Here is an 18,557-nt window from a genome sequence, read left to right on the forward strand (position 1 = left end):
TAAACCCTGTATAAGCCAAAGAATAAGACCATCCAGCTCTTTTTCAAATGTATTTTGAGGGACAAAAACCTGTCTCATATTAGGGTCAATACAGTACTTTGAAATTCTGTCTGCAATCACACAAAATGCTTCAATTTATTTTATTAAAACATTTTAATCTAAGTTTTTTGGGTTGAAAAATAAAGAAAGCGAGTATGCTGAGAAGACCAAATCTTATTTTTGCTGCTTATTTTAAAATAATTAAGAGTACTGTAAAAGGTGTCTCAAACCTTTTGTGTGTATATATATATATATATATATATATATATATATATATACACTACCAGTCAAAAGTTTTTGGACACACTGAGTGATACTGAAGACATCAAAACAATGAAATAATATAGTTTTGCCATAATCTGGATTACAACAGTAGTCAAATAGGGCTATCCATTGTGCACTAACCCTACCTCTGAACAACACAACTGATGGTTTCAAACACATTAAGAAGACAAGTCATTCTACAAATGAACTCTTGACAAGGCTCATGTTAATTAGAAACCAATCCAGGAGACCACTTCATGAAGCAGACTGAGAGAATACCAAGAGTGTGCAAAGCTGTCATGAAGGAAAAAGGGGGCTACTTTACAGAATCTAAAATATAAAACATATTCTAGTTTGTTTAACACTTTTTTTGTAAATTAAATAATTCCATATAAGTTCTTTCATAGTTTTGATGTGTTCAGTATTAATCTACAGTGTTTCAAATAATTAAAATAAATACAAACGCTTGAATAAGAAGGTGTTTCCAAACTTTTAACTGGTAGTGTATATATAGATGTATCTATATCTTTCTCTCTCTCTGTCTATCTCTCAATTCAATTCAATTTTGCTTTATTGGCATGAACAAAGAAATGTTATTGCCAAAGCACATAACATTCATACACATACAATCCATATATATTCATTACATATTATATTAATTACATATTATATATATTACATATTTTATACGTATTAATGAACGATTACCCATACAGCATGTCCTCACTTGATGTGGTGTACTCATAAAACTTTCATCTCTCTCTCTCTCTCTAAATATATAATTAATATTTTATGATATATATCTATATATGTTCATGTTCAGGCTCTAATAATGAAGTTATTGATGATTAACTCCATGTCAGAGCCACACCTCCACTCTCCCTGAGCTTCTTGTCATAGCAGCGATACAGCTTTAAAAGGCTGGGTGACTTCCCCCTCATTAGATTCACTTCTCTCTTTACTAACTCTCTCAGCGCACTTCCTCTATCACTTTGCCCCAGTACATGGAAATGGAGGACCAAATGGAAGGCGGGAAGAGAAGAGGAGCGAGCAGAGATGATTTGATATGTAAGAAACTTTTTTTTACCTTCACTTTATTTGAGTTTACACTGAGTCTTATCATTACTTTACTCTGATAAAACAAAAAAAAAACAAGTTTACATCTTAAATCAACAAACAGGTTGTTTACTCTTCTCTGTCCTACAAACCAAATCAATATTGTCTTTAGATTGTCAGTTGTTAGAGCAGGAGTGTATTCAGTATTCTGTGTTTGTTGGTGCTCACCTGTCAAGGTGGTAAGCCGCAGGAAGCAATAGGGCAAAGTAGAACTCTATCGTCATAGAGACAGAAATCACATGGCTGTGAGATAAAGGGTCCCATAAGCATGTGACCAAGAGTATTTGCCTCCTGTTATTTGTATGAGCACCTGTTTCTAGGCTGTGTGAAGTCAGGTGAGCGAGGAAATCTCATGTTACACAGTTTTGTTTGGCTTGCTGTGTAAACAAGTCATTTAATTTGATGACGGGGGTTTGTTTTGAAAACCATGTTCCATGTCTTGGTGAAGATGACACTGATTGACTGGATCATGTGTCATAGACAGCTGAGTACATTTGAGCATTTATTATAATGTTGTTGTAAAACTGAAGCACAATAATGAAGACCTTTCACAGATCATGTGGAGCAGCAGAAGTGGATTCATCAGGATCTACAGATTTGTGCAATAGTCAGTTTCTTTGGTTTTGCAACAGGAAACAAACATTTATTGTGGTTTGACCTAAAAGACAAAAAAAAAAAAAAGTTGCTCCAGTATGACTCTTAGATGAAGTTAATTATAAACAAAGTAGTGCAAAGGAAAGGAACTTGAGGATTTCTGCAAATTAAAACAAATATTTGTATCTGATATTGAAAGTTCAGGTGGTCAGACATTATCTTAAAAGTCAAATGCATCTCTGATTGTATGAAAACATCAAATTAGACTGGTTTGTCTGTAAAGAGTAGGTTCATTTACATGCATTCACTTCCACACAGGTGTTAATTAAAAGGTCAAAACGAGGCTTCAAGGTGAGGGTTATGATATTATTTGTTTATTGTTCTAATTAGAATTCCATTACCTGCATGAAGCTATTTTTGAGCTCTCAAATCCTTTTAAAATATCTAATTAAAAAATATTAATTACAGCTGTGATGACGCCAGCATTTATCATAATGTTATTATAAAACTGAAGCACAATAATGAAGACCTTTCACAGATCATGTGGAGCAGTAGAAGTGGATTCATCAGAAACTGTAGTGCTACTTTACAGATTTGTGCATCAGTCAGTTTCCTTGGTTTTGTCACAGGAAACAAACATTTCCCGTGGTTTGACCTAAAAGACACACAAAAAAAAGGTGCTCCTGTATGACTCTTAGATGAAGTTAATTATAAACAAAGTCATACAAAGGATAGGAACTTGAGGACTTCTGCAAATTAAAACAAATATTTGTATCTGATATTGAAAGTTCAGGTGGTGAGACATGATCTTAAAAGTCAAATACATTGTTGTTTGTATGAAAACATGAAATTAGACTGGTTTGTCTGTAAAGAGTAGGTTCATTTACATGCATTCACTTCCACACAGGTGTTAATTAAAAGGTCAAAATGAGGCTTCAAGTTGAAGGTTATGAGATTATTTGTTTATTGTTCTAATTCGAATTTCATTACCTGCATGAAGCTATTTTTGAGCTCTCAATTCCTTTTAAAATATCGAATTAAAAAATATAAATTACAGCTGTGATGACGCCGGCATTTATTATAATGTTATTATAAAACTGAAGCACAATAATGAAGACCTTTCACAGATCATGTGGAGCAGCAGAAGTGGATTCATCAGGATCTACAGATTTGTGCAATAGTCAGTTTCTTTGGTTTTGCAACAGGAAACAAACATTTATTGTGGTTTGACCTAAAAGACAAAAAAAAAAAAAGTTGCTCCAGTATGACTCTTAGATGAAGTTAATTATAAACAAAGTAGTGCAAAGGAAAGGAACTTGAGGATTTCTGCAAATTAAAACAAATATTTGTATCTGATATTGAAAGTTCAGGTGGTCAGACATTATCTTAAAAGTCAAATGCATCTCTGATTGTATGAAAACATCAAATTAGACTGGTTTGTCTGTAAAGAGTAGGTTCATTTACATGCATTCACTTCCACACAGGTGTTAATTAAAAGGTCAAAACGAGGCTTCAAGGTGAGGGTTATGATATTATTTGTTTATTGTTCTAATTAGAATTCCATTACCTGCATGAAGCTATTTTTGAGCTCTCAAATCCTTTTAAAATATCTAATTAAAAAATATTAATTACAGCTGTGATGACGCCAGCATTTATCATAATGTTATTATAAAACTGAAGCACAATAATGAAGACCTTTCACAGATCATGTGGAGCAGTAGAAGTGGATTCATCAGAAACTGTAGTGCTACTTTACAGATTTGTGCATCAGTCAGTTTCCTTGGTTTTGTCACAGGAAACAAACATTTCCCGTGGTTTGACCTAAAAGACACAAAAAAAAAAAGGTGCTCCTGTATGACTCTTAGATGAAGTTAATTATAAACAAAGTCATACAAAGGATAGGAACTTGAGGACTTCTGCAAATTAAAACAAATATTTGTATCTGATATTGAAAGTTCAGGTGGTGAGACATGATCTTAAAAGTCAAATACATTGTTGTTTGTATGAAAACATGAAATTAGACTGGTTTGTCTGTAAAGAGTAGGTTCATTTACATGCATTCACTTCCACACAGGTGTTAATTAAAAGGTCAAAATGAGGCTTCAAGTTGAAGGTTATGAGATTATTTGTTTATTGTTCTAATTCGAATTTCATTACCTGCATGAAGCTATTTTTGAGCTCTCAATTCCTTTTAAAATATCGAATTAAAAAATATAAATTACAGCTGTGATGACGCCGGCATTTATTATAATGTTATTATAAAACTGAAGCACAATAATGAAGACCTTTCACAGATCATGTGGAGCAGTAGAAGTGGATTCATCAGGATCTGTAATGCTAATTTACAGATCTGTGCAACAGTCAGTTTCCTTGGTTTTGTCACAGGAAACAAACATTTCCCGTAGTTTGTCCTAAAAGACAAAACAAGTTAGATGAAGTTAATTATTAACAAAGTAGTACAAAGGATAGGAACTTGAGGACTTCTGCAAATTAGAACACAAATATTTTTTTCTGATATTGAAAGTTCAGGTGGTGAGACATGATCTTAAAAGTCAAATAAATCTTTGATATGTATGAAAACATCAAATTAGACTGATTTGTCTGTAAAGAGTAGGTTTACTGAGACCATGTGGGGTCAAACACACACAGATTATGGCTGATATTCTGTCATTTGAGCTGGAAACCAAGACAATGTATGACCCCAAGACCTTTCCCTTACTTAATGACTTATTTTATGATCCAAGCAGTAATCCAGGGATCCTGTTGCACAAGTCAACATTGTGCTGTTTGCACTGTGTGTATGAGGTTTTCCTGCATGTAAGCACACTTTGTTGAAGAGCTTTAATGACTCAGACAATTTAGTACTAACAATAGTACGAACCTTTCTGAAATCAAGGCATATAGAATGAGCATGCCTAGATTACTTGAGTCATTCTCCCAGCATAGATTGTATCATCATTTTCACCTGACAGTTGAAAACTTTCCATAGTCTGTCCTGTCAGCCTAGTTTCACTTGAGAAGATCCACTATATGATACCATGCATTTCCCTTGCTTTGGCATGATAAGTACATCAAGGATTCAAAGGTCTACAATACTTTGACATGGTACTGGAAAGCAGAGGTTTAAACATCAACTCAACTTTATTTATATAGCACCTTTCACAAATACAAGCACGCAGCCCAAAGTGCTTCACAAAAGAACAGAGAGACAGAAAACAGCTGAGATGGGTAAAATAGTCAAAGGCATATTCATAAAAAAAATACTAATAAAAGAAAATCAATAAAATAAAATTAATAAGGGTAGAAAGCAAAATTTAAAATCAGATAATGTTAAACGGATCAGATAAATACAAGAAATAATAATAATAATAATAATAATAATAATAATAATAATAATAATAATAATAATAACAATAACAATAATGACGATGATAATGATAATAATAGTAATGATAATGATAATTAAAATCATAATAATGATAATAATAATGATAATAATGATAATAATAAAAATGGTTATAACTCAAAATAAATACATATTAAAATAAAAATTATTATTTTTAATAATAATAATAATCATAACCATAATAATAATAATCATAATAATAATAATCATCATAATCATCATAATATTAACACTAATAATCATAATCATAATAATTATAACCATAATAATCATAATAATACTACTACTACTACTAATAATAATGCAGTCCATGGCTAAAAATAAATTACTCAAAAGTTAAAGCCAGATTTAAAAGGTAAGTCTTATGTTTACCTTTAAAACTCCCAGAGAGCTCGCTGGTTTCATGTCCAGAGGCAGAGTTCCACAGTTTTGGTGCTTTCAAACAGAGAGCTCTCTGACAGGGGCTTTTGTGAGACACATAAGGAACATTTAAAAGGGACGCATTTGAGACAAGTGGTTATAAAGTGACATGTTTAAGGAAAAGGATGCTTTTTGGACTCATATAGGATTAGTTTGAGGACAGGGCAGATAGGACTTTTTGACAGGGGCATTTCTGCAAGCATACAGATATATGTAAGAAAAACTTTAATTTACTCTGTCTGTCTCCACTAATCATATCTACTTTGACTACTTACCTTTAAAGTATCAAAGGATGTTGTATTCATGTGCATAGTTCTTTCAACATGATGATATTGGGTATGTTAGGAAGCTGAGGCAAACACTCACAGAATAAGAATGCGTACTCCAACATAAATACATAATGTGAAACCATTGTAATCAAGTAATGTTCTATTCTATACAGAGCACTTTGTAGTCTGAAAGTGCCAATTGATTCTTTAATGTATTGGTTTATATTTCCTGCGAAAATGGGTGTGGGAGCTCCAATGGGGAAAGCCTATTTCAAAACATCAAGCTCAAATTTCCAAACGATTAGCTTGTCGGTCAGAGCAGGTCAGAGGTTCTCTCTCACTCAAGCCAATTGTTTTTGTTACATGTGTGCAAAGGAGTATATGGCTGACTGATGAAAACTGATGAGGGAAATTGGGTATGTCTCAGGGAAACTGTCCAACTCTTAACAGCTTATAAGCATCCTTTCATCCTTTGAGCATCACATGCAAAACTGTCCAATCATTCATCTCAACCTGTCAGGCAGACATGTTTCTGCTATACTTGTCTATGATATTGTGATATCTGCCACATTAATTTGTTCTCACCTGCTAGGTGAGAGTATATAATGCAGACTCAATCAACCAATCACAATCAAGTTTGAAAGCATATTAATATACAGTATAACTAGTGCCTTTCAGCCGAGAGGTTGAAAAGTATATAACTCCCAGCCACAGTGTCAGATGCCCATGAATGCTTCATGTGATGACATCAGAGGTGGGTGCATAATGCAGCGGATGGGTGCCCCACCCCAGGAGAGTTTATTCTCTGTGCATTGAAGGAAAAACATCAGAAGTGATGTTGACAAATATCTCATCAAGAATGTGATTCCAAAGTCACAAAGAAAATATACTACACTTATATACAAAGAAAGCTCCTTTAGCTGTTCAGCCCAATACGTTGATTTTGACATAGCCCAGACTCTGACAACACTAATAGCTCATTAAAGTCTTGGATTTTGGTGGGGCCAATCAGATTTCATTCAGAGCCCATGCCACTCTTGCTCCTCCAGATATGCCCCTGTTAGAGGAGCTGTTTGGATTGGAATACACAAAGATGAAATCACTTTCAGACTCCAAAGTACTGTCACTTTAAGAAGCTTGTATGCTTGTTATTGTGGTGTTGTGGTCTGAGAGAGTGTTTACATATAAAACTATGGCATTTCAAACCACTTCCTATAAAACCTTTTGGTAACAATTTACAATAATGTTCCAGTTTTCTAAGTGAATTAGTGGTTAATTCATGTTGAAGTAATGCATGACTCTTAATAGATATCAGTATGAACTAATAAGGGGCGCACTATTTATTCCTGTTGTTCACCATAAACTAATGATAATGTTATTATGACTTAATGTGATGACAACGTGTTTAATACATCATTAGCTAAGGTTTGTTAATCAACAGTTACCTCATACATCATTTCATGTATGACCAAATTTGCTGACCAAATGACCAAATTATATTTTAAAGCTTTATATACAGTATATATATTTTTATATAAGTTATATATTTGGGGCTTTTTTGCCTTTATTTGATAGGACAGCTAAAGATAGACAGGAAATGGGGAGTAGAGATTGGGGGAAAACATGCAGCATATGGTCGCGGCTGGGAGTCAAACCGGCGACCTCTGGGATGAGGACGGTAGCCTCTGTATATGGGGCGTGTATGGACTGCTTGGCCACCTGCGCCCCAAAAGCTTCATATTTTTGAGAACAAACTCAACAACCATCACTTACTCATGTTGAGTCATGCATCATTCATCCTGAATTTCCCCCTTGGAGATGAATAAATTCTAACCTGACATTCTATTCTATTCTGTTCTGTTCTGTTCTATTCTATTCTATTCTATTTTATTCTATTCTATTCTATTCTATTCTATTACTTCAACCTGAATTAAGCATTAATTCACTCAAAATTAGGTACCATTATCTATCCTATGTCCCAATAAATAAAATCATGCTTGTTTTTATTTAGACCTGTTCTCAACTCTTATTTTGCTATAACTAGGTTCCTCCTCAGTTTTATTTTTCAAAGTATTTCACAGAATGCATGAACTGAACACACTGTTGTTGTCTCTCTCTTCTGTGTCTCTCTGCAGCTGAGCGGACAGGCTCTCTAGGATGCTGTGGTTGGATCATTTTCATCCTCTCTGGCATCTTCACAGTTGCCCTCTTCCCCCTCACCATCTGGTTCTGTTTGAAAGTGAGTGAAATCAAAAGAATCTGCACCACAGGTTGAAAAGCAGTATTTGTTTCACCACAAATATGAATGTGAGTTGAGCTTGTGCTGAGGTTTTTGTGTGTGCTGCAGATTGTTCAGGAATATGAGCGTGCTGTGATCTTCAGGCTGGGCCGCATCACTGACAGGAAGGCTAAAGGACCAGGTAGGAACACCAACATTTTCTTTGTGTCTTTACTTTTTTTTAGATTAGTTGGATATTGATTTTTAAAGGAGTTTATTCAGATTGATGCACGATAGTCTTGGCATTTCTTTAAATTAATCAATGTAAATTCTCCCCAGGAATTTTCTTTGTTCTGCCCTGCACTGACTCCTTCGTGAAAGTGGACCTGAGAACTGTTTCCTTTGACATCCCACCCCAAGAGGTAAACTTTTCACCAGCACACACAAAAACAAACAGCCTGGAGAAAATATTCTTCTTCAGAATTTAAAATAGATGAACAAACATTAACCGTCAAACACTTCTACCTTAGATCCTGACCAAGGACTCAGTCACAGTTTGTGTGGATGGAGTGGTGTACTTCCGGGTCAGTGACCCCATCGCCTCTGTTGCCAACGTGTCCAACGCTGACTTCTCCACCCGTCTGCTGGCACAAACCACCCTCAGAAATGTGCTGGGGACCAAGAACCTGGCTGAGCTGCTGTCTGACAGAGAGGGCATCGCTCACAGCATGCAGGTACACATTTAAAGCACCTTAAACTAGAGCTAAATGTATACTGAAATACAACCGTAAAAGAAAAACCCTGAAAATTATATCATCATGTTTTTAACCATGATTAATGCATTTGCTCTGGGATGAGTTAAAAGCTAAGCATGCAGCAGCATTTTGGGCTGACTGTAGCCTATGAATGCTTCTTTTACTGATTTTAGAACACGGTGCTTTATAATGATCATGCCTAGAGGTGATGGAAGCATGAATGTCCTTTCCTCAGTCCAAAAAGGAGAGAAAAGGTCTACCCTGAGCAATAGTTCTGAGCTGGGGAAAACACACTTCAGATACTTGGGTATAAAACTTGACATCAGAGTCAAAGACCACACTGAGATTTGTACTTGAACATAAATGCATGATGGACCCAAACCGGACATTAAGTGGTTAATGTAATAGTAATTTAATTTAATTTAATGTATCAGAGCAGAGAAGAGCTGTTTGTTAAGATTTTTTTTCAGAGGAAAGCAGCAGAGCATTTGCAAAAATTGTAAAACTTGTAAATCTGTTTATTATTCATTCGATGTTTCACTGGGACATATATGAATGATGCAAACACTAAATAAAGTATGTGTAGCCTAAACTGATTTTGAATGCCTCTCGATGGATGGGCCATGAAAATACATCAAACTGATTAACACAGACTGAATAATACAGGATACAATGATCTAATGCAACACATAAAATAGGGAGCACTGCTACTACTACTACCACTATGAGTCCTGGAGTTGATTTACCACACTGTAAGCTGCAGGACTAAGCTCTTCTTTTCCTGTCTTCTTCAGTCCAGCCTGGATGAGGCCACAGACAACTGGGGCATCAAGGTGGAGCGTGTGGAGATTAAGGATGTGAAGCTGCCACATCAGCTGCAGAGAGCCATGGCTGCAGAAGCTGAAGCTGCACGAGAGGCCAGAGCCAAGGTCAGGACATGAAGCACATACAGCATATGGATACAGCGCTATCAAAAATATTCCATGTGCTATCCTAACCTCTCTTTCTTCTTTCACGTGTAGGTGATTGCCGCAGAGGGTGAGATGAACGCATCTCGTGCCCTGAAGGAGGCGTCCCTGGTGATCGCAGAGTCCCCGTCCGCCCTGCAGCTCCGCTACCTGCAGACCCTGAACACCATCGCAGCAGAGAAGAACTCCACCATCATCTTCCCTCTGCCCATGGATGTCCTGACTCCCTTCCTGAGGAAGTGATTCCTCACTCAGATGATAATCTGGAGTCAGTGAGAAAGTAACATATAGCTTGAATGGAGTTTGGGTACATTTCAGGAGGATGAGTTGTCAGAGAATAAGATAATTGCTAAGCTGCATGGGCCATTTTTGTCAGAGTGATCACAGAAACACCACTGTGGTTTATTTAGACAAGCTGTGGTCAGGCCAGACCTGCTAAACAACCTGATTGGGGTAAATTACTAACAACATGCTTTAATTGTGTCTCATTATGAATTTATATATCCTGTTGACCAGTTGCATACTTTGATACATTAAAATGTTTTAAAACTGTTCTTCTCAGATATCATGATTCTCAGATATGCCCTCATGCCTGTTAGTACATTTTACCACATTCTTATTGCCTTTGCTGATGCTTTTTAATCAATTAATCTTTATTTATATAGCGCCAAATCACAACAAACTTTATCTCAAGACGCTTTACAAACAGAGCGGGTCTAGACCGTACTCTAAGTTATGTTATCAACAAAGACCCAACATCAAGACAGGATAAGACTCAGTCTGATCTCATCTTAACCACCATGAGCAGAGCACTTTGCAGCATTTAGGAAGTAAGTAAGTCAATTTTATTTAGTATAGCACTTTTCATAGAATAAAATCACAAAGTGCTTCACAGGAAAAGTATTCAATTTAAAATGAAGTCATAAAACATTTAAATGAAATCATAAAACATTAAAAGAAACAGACAATAGCATAATTAAAACATTAGTCTGTACACGGTGAGTCGAAGGCCTGTTTAAATAAATGTGTCTCTAAGAGTTTTTTAAAGGCGACAACAGAGACAGCTGAACGAATATTTACAGGAAGAGCGTTCCACAATGTTCAAAGGCACAAGTTACAGCGGCAAGGACAAACTTCCTTCAACAGGCAGAAACCTCCAGCAGAATCAGACTCATGTTAGACACACATCTGCTGAGACCGAGTTTCATAAAAAGTTTTCTCAAATGTAGGTCAAGTATTTTTTTATACAAGTTGATTTTGTTGCAAAAGGAGCCAAACATAACTCTTAACATATATCAAGGTCTATGTATATGATTATGGGAGATTAAATAATCTGCAAAAATAACAACAATCTTTATGAAGTAAGTTCCATATTTAAGGTTTTAGTTTGGCTGCTTAAATGTCAGGTTAAACATAGTTTCAAAAAAAGGACAACATCAACAAACTCTTAACCTGTTAGTTTTGTCTGAGTACTGTATATTTTATTTTTTATTTAATCTTTATTTAACCAGATAAAAGACCCATTGAGATCGAGACCTCTTTCACAAGGGTGACCTGGCCAAGAGAGGCAACACACGTCATAGTAAACAAAACAGATAACAACAACAACAAACATTAAAATATAAAATACAAGCAATTTGATAAAATAAAGTGCATAAGTTATTTTACAGTAACAATTTAAGAACACAGGCACTGCTCGAAGGGTCGTTTTCTTAAGATAGAGCAGAAAGCTTATATCTAAGCTTCTGACCCAGACCAGTGAATTTCTAGAGCATGCAGGACTCTGGTTGACTTCCCCCCAGAATGAAACACGAGCAACACATGACTTTTTCTGAAGTATTTTAATACTGAATTCTCCCCAAAAAGTACAAATGAAAGCATCAACATACCATGTATACATTACATGTTGAACTATCTCATTCTTCATTCCTCTCTAGGCCTCCTACACTACAGTTACAGTTTGACCATCACAGATGCTGAGAGGTGAAAGAAGAGAAAGGGAGAGCCAGAAAACAGCAAAGACAGAAAAAACATGCTTCTATTACTTTTTTGGTGCACTAAAGACACAACTCATGTTGTAAATGTATTTACATTCAAACGTACAATCAGTGCCAGAACTAACAAATTCAGTAAACTTTGTCTCTGGACCAAATCTGGAGGGGTAACTGTAGAAGCTTACCGCCACAAAATCTGATTCTAGTGCTGGAAATGACAAGCCATGGAAACATTTGCTACAGCAGCATTTAAATATCAACATGGACGCTTCAGTTTTTGAATGACTTTGATAAATTACCCATGATTCTTGCGGGGAGGCTTAACCAAGTGCTACATGTTAAATGGCTGCTACATAGAGGTCCTTTTATATCAAACAAAATCACATGATTGACTTGTATAAAATGCAGTCATTACGTTTTTTTGACATTCAGCGCATAGTGAGACACAGATGTCCACAGGACACATTGAAGGGTCATTACAATACCAGTTCATCGTCTAGAAATCCGTCCATTTAAAGGTGAACAATCTAATGTAAGCTCAAACCGGTAACTTTTGTAAACAATCATTTTAGTTGCATCTTTGTAGGCTGTGTTTTTTTTTTGCTCTTAAAGTGACCTTAAAGAGGATCTGGAGAATCATTCAGTGACGTGGGTGAACCCTAAATATTCAAAACCACAGTGACTTTCTGACTGGTATATTCTTACGATTAAATCGTTATGCAAAGACATTCTCAAAATCATCAGTGCAGGTAAAAAAAAAAAAAGTGAGAATCGAGATACATCTCTCAAATTCCTATGCTGTACTTGACATTCGTTTGCTTAAGAGCATTTAACCCTGTGTACGTGTCATACAAAAACTCTTGAAGATCTGTGAAAGAATCTTTTTTTTCCCGTTACTTTTTCACGACCATCAAAAGTGCTGGTATCTCAATTAAAAGACTATTACTGAAAAAACTGGCAATCCAGAGACGTCGTCCTTTACATGCTGGTAAAAAGTAAGAAACAGAAAAAAAGTGACCAGGGGCGCTGAATATTCAAACTCTGACCCCCCCTCATGCATCTAGTTCACTTTAACAATATTACATTAGTCACTAACCCTGCTCCTTTTAGTTACGTTGCTGCAACTGCAAACAGCAACCACCAACTCACCCCCATCTCTTCTCACCGGCCTCTCTTATGTACAACTGCTGATTTGTTTTGTGTAGTTTGAACAGCTTAAGCTTTGTTTGCTCATGTGCCAGTAAATCTCTCAGATTACACTGTGTGTTACGGTAATTTTCTATGTGAAATGGTTCAAAGCCAGGTGAAAGATCATGACCCTGAGGGCAAGTCAGCAGACTACAGTACAGGAGGCAGCTATGAGATACTGTATGCTATAAAATAATTATCATTTAAATACCAAAAGCTTGGTTCCTCTATCGTATTTCACATAAGTGGAAAAATTATCTTGGGAAATAATCTAGCGAGTGTATAATGTTCTGTAGAGAAGCTATAAAAAGGAAAATTGAAAGTTATTCTAATCTAAATTTAGAAAATAATTCCCTGAACAGTATATTCTCACACGCTGAGAATTCAGTGTAGCTTGTAAAAGTTTGAACATGACACTCAAAGGAAAAAAAGAAGTGTCATCCACATAAACAAAGAGGTTATGAAGAGGTTAACACAGGTCTAGAAAGGTAAACAGAGGGTTAACCTGTATTTTTTTAAACATTACATAGCTTATAGATTCATATCATATTATAAGACAGTCCCCTGAACACAACATATGTATGTGTTACTTCTCCTGGGGTGCATCACATATTCCACTTTGTCCCATCAGGTGATATTTTTCATAGTTACAAACACCATTCATCTCCATCACATCCCGAGCTCAATAAACAGACAGATCACAGCAATAATAAGTTTCACATTAAGACTGGAAGACTGTCACAATACATGCTTGCTTAAGTAGCAACTAACATGTAAGAAATAAGATATAAACATCACATTAGAAATAAATGTACAACATTTAAAACACAGTTTCCTGCGTTGGGTTCCCCCTTTAGCTTTGACTTCCCTGGTAGCTGTGTGTTTGTGTTGTTGTTGTTGTTGTTGCTGTTGAGATAGAGACACAACAGACTGCACATTCCCGCTGAGGTAAATACAAAATGGCAGATGTAGTTTTTGCGTAGTTGACCTGAGGGATCCCGAAAGTGAAGGGTATAGCTCATGTGGTAAGATTGCAGTAGGAAGACCTGGGAAGGTTTGTACATCAAGTTCTCTGTAGTCTGCAGGTTAAATGGCTGGGGGGTCCAGGAATGGGGTTGTCCCACACAAGTTAAACTATCAGCATTGGACTAATTACAAAATGTTCCACACACCTTGAGGAGGTTAAATTTACAAACCAAATCTTCACTCAAGGCTTTTTTATGAAATGTTGTTTTTCTCTGCTGGTGAGACGGCAGGACGACGTGTAAGGCGCTTTGTTTTAGGGAGTTTTTTTTAAATATGAGAAACAGAATAGATTACGAAAAACTGATCCAGAGAAGACAGAGATTGAACACATCACAGTAAACCAGGTTCTGTTTACGCCTGGTATTAAAATGCATCTTGATTGATCCAAAAACAGGTCAGTACTGGTTTGGTAACCTACAATGTTGAGAATGAAGCCAATGTGGTGGGGCAATAACTTCAGTTCCACTTAAAGCTGACCTCAAAGCCAAGGAGACACCATTTGGCCCCATATCAAAATGCCCATTTGAAGCAGAATGAAAAACAATTTCAGTCTCTACATCACTCAAACTGTACATAGGTTAGCATAAAGCTGCTAAGTAAGAGGCATTGCTGATGTGATAGACTGTAGGTGTTGTAATGAGGAGGCTAGGCTTCACTCCAACTTAAACCAATCAATGACCTTTAACTGTCACCTTTCTTCTTGTTGTTTTATTTCTTTCACATTGAGTTTCAGAGTAATATGGCAAGCTACACAAGCTGAATGGGCATGCTTTATCCACCAAGGTTCATCCAACCCTCCTGCAATCCACCTCTTTGTCTATTTTTAAACTAGCTTAAAGTTAGCAAGAGTTAGTGTATCCTTTGTTTGGCTTTATAACAGGCTCCATAAACCAACAGGTGACATCACCAAGACTACATCCATGTTTTTTTGTGTGAAAGTGTACCTAAAACTAATTTAGAAGGCATTAAGATCCGATCACTCAGAAGTTACCCTAGACTTGGGGTAAAGGCGAGTTGAGCCAATATCAGACAATTTGTCCCAAACTCAGTAGCTTTAAATAACATGAGTGGGTGATGTGATCGACAAGCCGTTCATTGAAGTTTATAAAAATCAACAGCAGCGAGGATTCAGACGTCTCATAATGTGGATCTAATTGTCACATGCTGTAGTTCTGTGGTGTGTTTTTCTCTCTCTCTGCGACCAACAGATGCTGTAGCAGGGTATAAGAGCAGGAGAGAGGAGGCAGTTAGTGCTAGTGGGGCTGCGTTTGTGATAGGACGGCTGCCTGTCTTGAGACTTGGCTTACTGGAGTGTGTTTAGAGGCCTTTTGAATTAGACTTTATTCCTTGATTTTGGAAATTGTCACAATTGTAGTTAATGATGTTCAGATTTTGTTTAATGTAGTTCTTCTCAAATTTCTTTGTAAGTGTTCTTTGATAGAAGTTTTGTTTAAGTTGTCCATTCTTCCTTATTTTGGTTATAAATCCTCTACCTTTCGTTATGCTTTGTTCTTTTTCTTCTTTTACCTGGGTTTGTATTTATCAATACTCCCCCTCATCCCCTGACCATCTTTTGGGACTTAACAGTAGGTGGATCTTTCTTTCCCTTTCCCTTCTTTTTTAAACTTTTCATCTCAGGTGACAAGTACTTTTAACGCTCTATCATAAACACTATTCAGCATTTAGATTTCCTGACTGTCTTGAATGCATCCGAAACAATCAAACTGGAGGGGAAAATATTAGCCTCAAACTCACTTGAATAAAGGAAGAAAGAACTTTCTTTGCGCTTTGCCTGAACACATTTTTAGACTTCATAATGAAACAAAGTTTGCTCTGTCCCTGTGAGCCTGCAAATCAGTTTTATCAACTGATGATGGAGGAGATGGGTTTATTCCATATAGAAAGGAAAAGTGAGATCTGATCACAAGTGGGCATTGGAGATAGATGTTGATAACACGTGAGCACTCTGCTTGTGATTGGATCAACCAGGACACATGATGATATCACGTCAACACAGCCTCAGAAAGTCTGCTAGTTTCCATCTGTACAGTTTCTATCTTTTGGGACTCAATGCAAGGAGGTTTCACTACATGTGGACACTATCATACAGTATGTACAGTCTACTTTTCAGGATCTGTATTTCTATATTGAGATCGGCTTCTGTTGTTCTCCAACATGTACCTAAAATCTGTTCACATTCAAAACAGGAGGAGATAATAAATAAATATATAAAAGAATACAAGGCAAAAGAAAATGAGAGAGAGATGTGAGTTTATCTCTGCAGAGAGCCGACACAAGCAGCAGGGTTACAGCGATTGGCTGACACTCTGTGTGTTGGTGTGCCTGGACCAGGGGAGTAATTCTGATTGCTTGCCGCCCTGTGAGTGGGCGTGGCCGGTCCAGGGGAGAGATTTTGATTGGTGACGGCCGCTCTGTGGGATGGGGAGCAGTACTGAGCCTGCTGGGGACAGCCATAGCAGTGAGTGGGGGAGTCGCATCCTGCCACAGGTGAGGAGGAGAAGAAAGGGGATGAGGGGACGGGGGAGGTGGAGAAGGATCGGTGCAGTGGGGAGGATGAAGGTGACATGAGGGGGCTGGTCTGGAGACGCCACAGAAGCTCCTCGTTGTTGCGGCTGAGGCGCTTCTTCTCCGTGCTCTCCTTCTCTACGGACTCATGGAGATTGGAATTCTCCTCTGAAAGTTGCCTGCAGATAAAAAACATGGAAAAAGTTAACCTTAGTATGAAGAAGGAATTACGTAATGAGACATCTAACATCATTATTTTCACTGTGATGATTCTTACCTGGACAAAGAGAGGTTTAATTGAATCCTAGCCTTTAAATCTTCATTCTGCTGCTGCAGAACCTGGACCTTCTCCTCAAGGAACACGTTCTTTTGAGCCTGCTCAAAAGTAAAATAAAACCACACACAATCTTTCATTCATCAGACACGTGTGTTTAATCCTGTATGCATGCTTGTGTGTATATATTGTGGCAAACCAGGGGAAACTGCCTCTCCAATACAGCACAGAGAGCAGCCCCACAAACTCAGGCTGAGGGAGGTGATGGACGGAGTGTTTCTCCCAGTGCATGTGCTGCAGCCTATGGGCACATGGAACTGGACTCAACTGCAACCCATCAGGTAAAATGGGCAGAGGTTACTTAGGGAGCTCCTGAGCAGCATGGGGAGGGAGTTTGCAGCAGAAGCTCATGCTGCAAGGTCACACATTTGTAACTCTGAGAACCACCAGGAGTTGGGAAACGGACCTGGTTCCCCGCTCTCTCTCTCTGCTTCACCTACAGGACTCTTAAAGCCTTTCAGTAACTGTTGGCTTGTATTGAAGACCCCGGATGGGAAGAAGTCTTGGTTGAAGTTCATCCCCCTTCCCTTTTCCCATCACTTCTGGAATGAAACGTCTTTATTTCTCAGGCCTCATATATATATTTTTTTAAGTTACATTTTTTGGGGCATTTTAGACTTTTATTCTTTTTGGTATTATTATATTTCTGGGCATTTTTTGCCTTCATGGATAGGACAGCTGAAGAGAGACAGGAAACATGGGGAGTAGAGAGTGGAGGGAAGACATGCAGTAAATGGTCGAGGCTGGAAATCGACCCTCTGCGATGAGGGCTATAGCCTCTGTATGTGGGGCACTTAGACCGCTAGGCCACCAACGCCTCTGCCTTTTATTCTTAGGACAGCTGAGACAGGAAATGTGGCGAGTAGAGTGAAGGGAAAGACATGCAGCAAAATGGTCGTGGGCGGGAGTCAAACCAGCTACCACCGCAAAGAGGACTGTAGCCTCTCAACATGAGGCACGCTTGGATCGCTAGGCCACCGGTGCCCCCTAGGTCTCATATTTTATTGTGAGTTTTCCCCACAGTTCCCCCGGTTTGCCACAATATAGTGTTGGTTGTGTCAGAGACTGGGGGTTTAGATTAGCCTATTTGAGCCTACCACTTTCTCCAGATCAGAGATCTTCTTCTCCTGCTGGTGAATCTGCTGGTTCTTCATTTCTACGACTTCTTTCAGACTCTTCAGATCTTGTTCGATGTGCTGGTATGGAGCCAAAGCATCCTGTGAGAGACAAACCCAGCCACATTCAGACACACATAGAGACAACTTTTTTAGAACGATAAATTCAGCTATCTGTGTTTTTGTATTTTTTTATCCAGCAGGTTTGACTCACAACTATCTGTTCGTCTGTACTTCTCCTCAAAGCCTCCTCGAAGCGTTTGGCTTTGTCCCTCAGACTCTGGTTCTGAAACGTCAGAGTGTCCACTTGATCCTGCAAAGCGTC

At 37.6% G+C, this 18,557-nt stretch overlaps 2 protein-coding genes across 2 annotated transcripts in view; one reads left to right on the forward strand and one right to left on the reverse strand.

Moving 5' to 3' along the window:
- The first annotated feature begins 1,239 nt into the window (after positions 1-1,239).
- stoml3b (stomatin (EPB72)-like 3b) lies at positions 1,240-10,603 on the forward strand. The gene is made up of 7 exons (XM_034682836.1): positions 1,240-1,371; positions 8,244-8,347; positions 8,456-8,528; positions 8,666-8,748; positions 8,857-9,060; positions 9,876-10,010; positions 10,104-10,603. Exons 1-7 carry the CDS (start codon positions 1,308-1,310, stop codon positions 10,290-10,292), a joined length of 852 nt encoding a protein of 283 aa, XP_034538727.1. The 5' UTR covers positions 1,240-1,307; the 3' UTR covers positions 10,293-10,603.
- A 5,525-nt stretch (positions 10,604-16,128) lies between these two features.
- mtus2a (microtubule associated tumor suppressor candidate 2a) overlaps positions 16,129-18,557 on the reverse strand; it is a 55,322-nt gene continuing 52,893 nt past the window's right edge. The window contains exons 13-16 of the mRNA XM_034684277.1: positions 18,447-18,545; positions 18,215-18,334; positions 17,061-17,158; positions 16,129-16,962 (exon numbers count right to left, since the gene is read on the reverse strand). Of these exons, the coding sequence (XP_034540168.1) occupies positions 16,530-16,962; positions 17,061-17,158; positions 18,215-18,334; positions 18,447-18,545 (750 nt within the window). The 3' untranslated portion in view covers positions 16,129-16,529. The remainder of the gene's footprint in view (positions 16,963-17,060; positions 17,159-18,214; positions 18,335-18,446; positions 18,546-18,557) is intronic.

This window comes from Notolabrus celidotus, chromosome 5 (genome assembly GCF_009762535.1).
Source record: "Notolabrus celidotus isolate fNotCel1 chromosome 5, fNotCel1.pri, whole genome shotgun sequence".
Classification (NCBI taxonomy): domain Eukaryota; kingdom Metazoa; phylum Chordata; class Actinopteri; order Labriformes; family Labridae; genus Notolabrus; species Notolabrus celidotus.